This window comes from Oryx dammah, unplaced genomic scaffold (assembly GCF_014754425.2).
Source record: "Oryx dammah isolate SB20612 unplaced genomic scaffold, SCBI_Odam_1.1 HiC_scaffold_27, whole genome shotgun sequence".
Taxonomy (NCBI): domain Eukaryota; kingdom Metazoa; phylum Chordata; class Mammalia; order Artiodactyla; family Bovidae; genus Oryx; species Oryx dammah.
Window position 1 is genome coordinate 45,740,011 of NW_024070211.1, and position 9,776 is coordinate 45,749,786.

The 9,776-nt window shown below is 34.5% G+C and overlaps 1 protein-coding gene across 1 annotated transcript in view; it reads left to right on the top strand.

Annotated features, from left to right (window-relative positions):
- The window catches only part of C2CD6 (C2 calcium dependent domain containing 6), a 133,595-nt gene extending 125,274 nt beyond the window's left edge, over positions 1-8,321 (top strand). The window contains exons 14-16 of the mRNA XM_040227921.1: positions 1,265-1,337; positions 2,356-5,852; positions 8,031-8,321. Coding sequence (XP_040083855.1) covers positions 1,265-1,337; positions 2,356-5,852; positions 8,031-8,321 — 3,861 coding nt within the window. The remainder of the gene's footprint in view (positions 1-1,264; positions 1,338-2,355; positions 5,853-8,030) is intronic.
- The last annotated feature ends 1,455 nt before the right edge of the window (positions 8,322-9,776 follow it).

Sequence of the window (9,776 nt, forward strand, 5' to 3'; positions counted from 1 at the left end):
TTTTGTTTTTGTTTTTGTTTTTGAGGGAGGCGGAGAGCAGGGAGGTAATCTAGAATCCTATTACGTATACATTAAATTTGATGTGCCTATTATATAGGAGTGCAAGAAGATCCAACCAGTCCATTCTAAAAGAGATCAGCCCTGGGTGATCTGCAAAGAGATGGTGTCATTTTCTGTAAATGAGTTGGAAGTGTACATGCATCTTATGATATTTTCAAAGCACCACTGTCTTACACTGCAGTTTTCATTGTGTGGTAGTAGGCACATCAGATGAAAATTTAGACTGCCTAGGATTTAATCTGGTAATTTAGGGCAATAACTTCAACTGTAGATTCTTGTGTAAAACAGAGAGTAGGTCTTGATTATCTCTAAAGTGTCTTCTGGGCTTCCCAGGTGGTGCTAGTGGTTAAGAATCTGCCTACCAATGCAGGAGACACAAGAGATGTGGGTTCAGTCTCTGGGTTGGGAAGATCCCCTGGAGTAGGAAATGACACCCTACTTTAGTATTCTAGCCTGGAAAATTCCATGGGCATAGGAGCCTGGCAGGCTACAGAGCAGGGGGCCACAAAGAGTTGGACGTGACTGAGCACACACGAATACAAAGTGTCTTCCATCTCCAAAAATTCAGTGTTTCTGTAATTTTCCTGAACACGTTGATTTAGCATAAAGTGTTTCCTTAGGCAGTAGTTACCCATTTAACAATTACAGGTTGAGAGTCATTGAAATTGTTGTCTCAATATAATATCAGATGCCACTTATTACCTAAAGCATTTCAAAACCTTTTATTTTTTTAATATAAATTTATTTCATTGGAGGTTAATTACGTTACACTATTGTATTGGTTTTGCCATACATCAGCATGAATCCGCCACAGGTATACACGTGTTCCCCATCCTGAATGCCCCTTCCTCCTCCTGCCCCGTACCATCCCTCTGGGTCGTCTCAGTGCACCAGCCTTTTAAAACTAGATTAAATTTGTTTTAACAGTTCTGTTTTCTTTTCTACTTTTGTTTCTGCTTAAAGTTGTTGAGCATTATTTTGGTTTTACAGATTCGATAGGGTATTGTAGTGTCAGGGAAGTGAAGATTATTATATATGTCTGATATAAACTTCTTTTGATTATTAGCAAATTACAGTAGTTATGAGGAAAATATTTCTTTAGTTTTTAAAATGTTTAATATCTTTAATAACTATTGAATGAGTTATCTTGGGAAATATCCTTTCATTACAAGCAGTCTAAAATTAAAACTTCTCTTTTTATAAGGTGGTTTTCTCACCAAAAGAATACATTTCACCGTGTTTCAAACCAGAGTATACAGAATTCAAACCAGCATATCAGGTGAGTCCTGAGTTTTCTTATCCCAATAGCAATTATACTTAATAATAGGTTTCTCTAATACTTTGTGTAATTCAGTGGTTCCAAAACCAGACTACCCATTGGAAACACTTACCTATCTTTACAAAAATACACATCCCCAGGTCCCACCTCTGACCTAATAAATCTCAATTTGGAAATGGAGCCTGGAATTTGTATTTTTTAAAAAAAAAAACAGGGATTCTGATGCTGTCGCCTAGGTATCAATTAACATTTGAAAACCATATGAACTAAAACAAATACTAGGTTGATTATTTCACATTTTGCCTTTTAAATTGAATAATGGAGTATGAACAAAGAGTTTGAATAAGAGACTTCATTTTGAAAGGCTATTTCAATAATAGAATAGCCTAAGCTCAGAGCTACAAAATTGCCTGTAACTATTACACTGACATTTCACTGTACTTTGGAACTTTTTGTACTGTTTTCTACAATTTCTGAGGGAGGCATATATGATATTTATCAAACAGCAAGATTCTACTGTAACATACTAAGGACATCATTGTTTAAATCCTCAAATGATCTATGCTCCCCAAATCAATCTTTACAGAATATTTTTAATGGAATATCTGTTACTTGCTTTGCATTTTAATAAAGTTACCCCCATTGATACTAAAATATTTATATGGATAGGACTTAGATTATGATGTTAACTTTTGTCTAACCAAATTCAGCTAACACTGGAAATGGAGTTCTTAAAGAAAAACTATTGATGAGTGCCTTTTAAGTGTTCAAAATCTTTGAGATAGCAAAAAGCTCTTGAACACAACATAGTATAAGAATTAGAAATTTGAAAAATTTGCACTATGATTCTCATTATTATTCCAACTTTAAATATTTTAAAATAATTAAAGTTGGTTTTCTCTTGGTAAAAAGGTAGGAAGATGAATAAACTGGAAGATTGCTCAAAGACAATTAAGTAGAAATTTTATTATAAATTTCAAATGTTTCAGAATTTCTTACCTTTTTTTAAATATTATAATTCCAGAAATTCAACATCAAGAATGGTTTTGATCCTTTTCTAAGGAATATAAACAACAAAATGTCAGTTCAAAAAAGGAAAGACCAAGATGTGCTCAAATGTAGAAATATATTAAGTGCAGAGATTATAGAGCATGAAGATCAAGATCCTCCTTACCCAACACATTCAAAAACTGCAAGATCTGCTAGTAAAACCTGGCCCCATAATCTTGACATCATTTCAACAGAGGCTTCAGACCCTAAGAATAATGTGGCCCATGATCCAGGTATCATCACAATAAAGACTCTAGACACTAGGAATAATTTAGCTCATCATCCTAGTATCACCACAATAAAGACTTTAGACACTAAGAATATGTTACAAGAAAGACTACCACATGTTTCTTTACCAGACTTTGAGGGAGATTCATCAGTGACTGGAAAAGTAAATGTACATAAATGTCGCCTCTCAAAATCATTAAGTCTTACTTCCCACATAGAAAATTTAAAACAATCAATGGTGCTCAAGTCAATTTTAAGTAAAAATCTGCAAGACCTTTCAGATAGATTATTTTCTACACCAGGTGTTTCTATGGACCGTGAAGCAAGAAAGAAAAGTTACAGCTCTCCACTTCTGGTTATCCATGATGAACAACCAAGTAGTTTGGAAGATAAAGTATTTGAAAAAATTCAAGATTTAAGTAATTGGCTTTCAGAAGGAGGCATTTTAAATTCAAAGTCACTTTTAAGTCAAATAATTAAAAATATTCCCCCAGATTCACTTTCAGAAGGCAGACCAGGAAATTCTCCTGAGGCAGAAGAGGAACCTGTCTCTGAAAAACACTTACAGCCTGGTGAGATAGATTTTCCAATTAAAAAAAAGAGTAGTTTCAAAAAGAAACATTCAAAAAGTGAAATATCTAGCTCCAAACCAGATTTGAATAGCCTTGTACATGATTATGTTATAAAGCAAATATTCATTGCACCGATCTTCTCAGAGTTGGCAAGAGGAGCGAAAGGAGCGAGTGAAACACAGATAGACCCGCAGAGGCAGTTACCCACAGCTTGGGAGAGTCCGCTCTCTTCCAGTGTTCTAGTTCCCCACTATGAAGAAAGCAATAATGAAACAGAGTTTCCACCAGCCAATTCTGTTATAAGCCAGATAATACAGGCATTTCCTGTAGATACTCTTTTAGAATCAGGGATAATCAAAGTTATAGAATTAGATAAAGAATACCAGAAAGGTTTTTTGCTGGATACAGAGACAGCTTTTGCTGAAGAAAAGCCAAAGGATTCCACAGAGTATTATTCAGAAATCAGAGGCAAAGCAGAACCTCTTTCAGACCAGAATTCAGCCACCATTCACCAAGAAACCACTTCTTCTTTTAAAAGAGTTGAATTCATAGACAAAGGCCAAAATACATCCCCACATGATTCAAAATACCAGTCAACATCAGATAAAAAATCAGATTTGCCAAGTAATGGTCAGAGACTTGATAGAGAGGAAAATGATACAAGTTCTACTTTAGAGAACTTAAGTACCTCATTAATGGGTAAATTTAATGACTCTGATGTAATAATGTTAAAATCTTTTTTGAAAAACATATTTAACTTTTTTTTCAAATATAATCAATCTGAAAACAGACCACCAGAAAAAGAATTAGAAAGACTAATTCAACATCCTTTTCCAAATAAGACAGAAGACCTTGAAGAAATTGAAGAGAATTTTGATAAAGCAGACAAATTAGACAGAAGACCTGTTTTGAATCCAAAGCTGCGTATATTTCTAGAAGAACTCTCAGAGTCAGAAATAAAAAATTTAAAATCTGAATTAAGTAAACATGTCCAGCATTACCTTGTAGAAAAGCTTTCAGAATCAGGACATATCACCAAAGAAGACTTACCAAAAATCTACCAAAATCTGTATTTGATGAATGAGAAAGTAGAACCAAAAGGACAAAATATTTTTCTGGAGAAATATTCAGAAACTGTAAAAGAAATCATGTCTTTTGTAAATAATTTTAATCATCATTTCATAGATAAACATTTGGAAATAAAACTAAGATCTTTTTTAAATGAAATTTTCCAAAACTATTTCCTGAAAAACCTTTCAGACAACAGTTTATTAAAAGAGAAAGAATCTGACCCTATGTGCTCAAAAGTATCTTCTCTAAGAGCTCAAAGTGCCTCAATATCTTTCCAGGAGTTAGGACAAGATACTTCAAGCAGGAGTTTTGGCAGTAGACTTGAAATAAACATGAAATATCCCTTAAATAAATCTCTACAAAGCTATCTTATAGCTTTATCAGAAAATGAAATCTTAGATCTAAAAGCTGATTTAAGCAAACACATCCAGAGCCTTTTTATAGAAAAACTGTCAAAATCAGGACTAATCACAGAAAGGCAATTAGAGGGGATAAGCCAGCACATAAATTTGGTTAATTTTAGTTCCACACCACTAAAATGTATAAAACCAGATTTGTCTTTAAGAGATGAAAATCAGTTTGTGGCGGAGCATTCAGAAAAGCAAAATAAATACTCAAAAATTGCTCAGAAAACCACTTTACAAAAAGTTCCTGAGGATAGACTTGTAGAAACAGAGTTGACCAAAAAGGAAGAAAAAGAAGTTTTTTCCTTAGAAAATATTAAAGAAAATCCACCAATAATTCAGGAACAGAAAAGACATTCTCAAGAAGCTAAAATACTGAGATTAATTAAAGTCCAACCCTGTTCCAATGAAAACACTCAGGTGATTCCACTAAATAAGTCTTCAGAAAGACTTACAGATACAGGGCCTAAGAAAAAAAAGAAAGAACATGGTTTCATGCAGTTTCCCCATGAAGAAAATTTTGGATTTAAAACAGAGACTCAAGACCAACATAATTGGAGTGGTAAATCAAAAATAACTCAATCAAAGGCTTGCTTTGAAAAGACACTAAAAATGAATAACACCTATAAGGTGATGGTACAGGAAAAACCTGAAGCAGTATTGTCACCAAAAAGAATTCCTGATTGCAAGATGCCAAATGAAGATGAGGAATATGTAAACAAATTCACTTTTCCTTCCAGGCAAAATAATAATCTAACTTGCCTCAATTCAGAGGCTGGACAGAAATCAAAGTTAGAAGACCAGTATCATCAGAGATTGAAAGGAAATAACAACAATAATAAAAAACAACATTTAGAAATATTTGCACATTACAAAGAAGAAATACAAACCCTTTACACCAAACCAAATGAACTTTGCAATGAAAAATATGCCTGGGTGCCTGAATCACAATTGCTTAAAATTTTGGTAGCTGAGAAAAACTCAAAACCATCTCTCTTCCCAGAAGTACTAAAGAAAGAAAATCTAAAGCCCAAGGTCCGAAAAGAAAGAGATCGTGTCAGCAAACAAAAAAAGTCTTTTAACAAGATAGTTAATGTATTACCAACTATACCGCCCAGCACAAGAATCCATCTAAGAAAATCTGTTCCAAGGACATTGCTTCATTGGACTGCAAGAAGAACTACACATGTAATAATATTTTTCTAAGTCTTTTATTTATTTGGCAAAGTTCTTTAGATAACGTAGAGTGTATGTGTCTTCATGCAAGTATGTGTGTAACCTTAATTGCCCTAAAATATACAGACCTTCAAATTTAAAAAAATTCTGACATTCAGATATCACCTTGCCTCATTCAAAAGGTAGTCAGAAAATCAAGGGACTGTTAACACACTTAGTGCCTTTGTATAAAATAGATAAAAGGGACACCGCTGCCCCAGATCATGAATTAGAAAAAAGTACTCTTTCCTCCAGGCCAACTCCAGGCTGACACACACAGCCTGTGCAGGGTACACAGTTATGTGTATGGAAGACCAGCTGCTTCAGCCCTGACTGACTCCTCAGCCAGGGCTGTTATCCAGCCACAACCTGTGCAACCACGGGCAGTGGCTGTATACTACAAAAAAGGCTGGGATTATCTTTTCATGCAGATATAAGTATATAGTCTTTTTTCAGATCACTTAATTTTCTTTGTTTTTAAAACAAATATGAAGCTCCTATTACATGCCAATTATTCTTCTAAGCCTTAGAGATATGCAGAATTTGGTCTCTTGAATTATGAATTACAGTTTAATTTAGCTTCTACTCTTTTCTTTTTTCTATCACCACCCCTCTGCCTTGTGCTGAGAAACATGGGAATTCAAATCTATTTTTGATACTAACATAAAGCAATTAGGAAGGTACCTCTGCTACCTGACTTTATACAAACCATTCAAAAGCAGAGTTAAAATCTAGGAATGGAAGGGACTTACTTTAATTTTCTGGAACATTGCTCTTCTCTGTTAGTCTATATAAATAGGCATGACCCACAGTTGGGAAAACACAAATTCTAAAATGACATAATATTGATAATTTGACGTGCATAACTATCTTTGAATGAGAAAATAGAAAGGAAATTATTAGCTTTAGTAAATAGTAAGGCAAATCAGTCGCAGAGTAAATATTATCAACATAGCTTATTCTCTCAACTTTGGATTTCTCTTTTCTAAATTCAGTAATTTAATGAGTGTGTGCATGCATGTATAGGAAAAAGGAAGTAAAAGGTGTTCATAGTTTTTGGAGAGGGAAGACTTTCTGAAGTTCCTTCAGATAAGTGGAATCTTTAATATCACTTTTCCAAACAAAATAAGAAATTATGTTTACGTTTGTGTTAGGTTGCCCTAATTCTTCTTGGTCCTGCCTAAATTCTTACTTGCCAGCTGTATTAATCTACTCCCACCTTCTCACCAGATCAAAGCAGGCTTATTCCCTTGGGGTGGCCATTCCCTTGGGGTGCAAGGTTTTAAGTGACAAACTGCTCAAACTGCAAAGTTTATGCTAATCTGAGAAATGACTAATAACTCCATATGCTCCTATGGGTACTTATAGATTATTATATTTTTAATATAATCATATTATACAGATTTGAAGAAAAAGGAAAACAAAGACCATAATCCCACCACCTTAAAACAACCATCATTTAAAAAAAAATTATTATGGCATATTTCCTTCCAGTTACTTTCTTAAATGTAAAATTTGTTTAGTCTTAGAATATACACAAAAATTTTTAATATTTTAGACTCAATGGACATCAGTTTGAGTAAACTCTGGGAGATAGTGAAGAACAGGGAAGCCTGGTATCCTGCAGTCATGAGGTTGCAAAGAACCAGACATGACTTAGCCACTGAATAACAACAAAAATCACAATAAACATAACCATATTGATGCTGAGCTCTGCATGTGTGTGTATGGATATATCAAAGAAGGTGTTAATTTTTAAAGAATGTTTAGATGATTTAAAAAGTGAAATGAGTTCATAATTTATATTTGGGGTTGGGGAAGAGCTAATTTAGAGGAGAATTAAAAGAGGGCTGCCTTTGCCTAGGAGTCTGACCCCTGAAGACAGCTCCTTTAAGATTTCTGATTTCCAGCTTCATATCTTGCATCTCTTTTGAAACAACAGATTCTTTGAAACAATAAGATTATTTAAAGTATGGTTTCTATGGTATCTGATGGCAGGTGTTGAATGTAGGGTCTGAATTTAGGGACCATCTATAAAACATTTGAATGCTCTCATTCTCTGTTGATATTATAAACTTTAGTCCTTGTAAATCTAAAATGTACTCTTAAGAAATCTAACTCACCAACTTGATCTTTTATTTTAATGTTTAGGATTGTTCGGATAGATTTGAGGAATTACATGTGACTTCATTTAAGCATCTTGAAAATGCAAAATCAAGAGCAAGGCTTTTAGAAAAGAGCCCAGATGATAGCCATAATCAGTTCAAACGCTTTGCAAGACCATATACTGCTCCAGAGGTTAACAAAAGAGGAGAAAACTACACTGGAAAATTTACAAGTCCTCGAATGGTTTCAGCAGGCTTAGTTCATATAAATGATTCAATCCCAGAGTATGAAATCCATAAAATGCGGCCAAAAAAAAAAATTAAAAGAGAATATTGAAAAATGTTCGCTCATTTGTGATATTATCCAAATGTTAAACAGTTCAGAATGATATGTGAGGCCAAAAGAATAGCATTTCTCCAATTAGCAAAATGGTTTGGAGATCAGTCCTTTTTGTGTGATAGGAATCAGTAACCAAATTTCATCTTGTTAGAACCATTTTGTTTTAATTAAAATGAAAAAGAAACACTTTTGATGTAAATGTGTTTTTGTTTATGAACCTTAGGGAACAAACTCAGAAATATGTATTCATTAGTAAAGTTTTATTTCCCAGCTTTCTCTCTTTCCACTATTCTCTTATTTCCCAAATCTTTGATATGCTCTAAATTATCCCTGATCACCCAGTTTCAGGGTCTCTATTTGCAGTTATGTATGTTTAGCCTTTGGTATGAATATACTTTAACTCTTGAGCTCTAGATTCAATAGTATGCAAATCCCTGGGCCTGTAGAACATCTATTAATTTCAATATCATCTGATACTACAGCTTTTTATACTATAAAGATAATAAAAAACAGAGCATCTAATACACTGGAGTGACTTTCTAACTTTGACTATGAAACAGCCTCTTTGATAACACAGAACTCAGGAAGAAACTGTATAAAACAGAAACTGCATTAAAGTATCTAATCACCATAGGATTTAAACCAAGAGACTGGTTCTATTCTTACCAAATAAAATGTCTGAATATTGTTAAACTTTGGTTTACTCTTGAAAAGTAAGAATTTCAATTTATAGAATTGTCAGTTTCCATTTTCTACCATAAATCATAAAGTCTATGGAGTTCAAATAGAATTAGCTGATAGAAAACATTAATTCCTGATCACTCATTTAATAGCATAATCAAAGTAGTAATTTTGGGAGGGAGACCAAGAATTTCTAACAATTCTCAAAGTTGCCAGCGCATGTATCAATCAGAGTATGACTGGGAAAGCACAAATACCCTTGGATCTTCCAAGTAGAAGGAACATAGGGAATTGGTTTCATGGGTAATGGACAACAAGGCTAAGAAACTAAAAGGGATGATGTGGCAATCCAGAGACTGGCAAGAGGAGAAAATACCACCCCTCAGGACATCAGGAAGAAGTGTTGTGACCCAAGTCCTAAAGCCAGAAGTCAAAGAAGATACAACCAGTGAGAGACACCACAAGAAACAGGGGAGTGGGGCAAGGAGTGAGAACTGTTCTCTCTCTTTCTGCCCTCTGAAAGTGTTAGCTGCTCAGTCATGTTCAACTCTTTGCAACGCCATGGGCTGTAGCCTCATCCATGGAGTTCTCCAGACAAGAATACTGGAGTGGGTTGCCATTCTCTTCTCCAGGGAATCTTTCCAACACAGGGATCGAACCTGGATCTCCTGCGTTGCAGGCAGAGATTCTTTACCATCTGAGCCATCAGGGAAGTCCTGGAAACTGGGAGAGTGAGGGAGCATGGGACGTGTAGTTTCCAGTGAGGCAGAG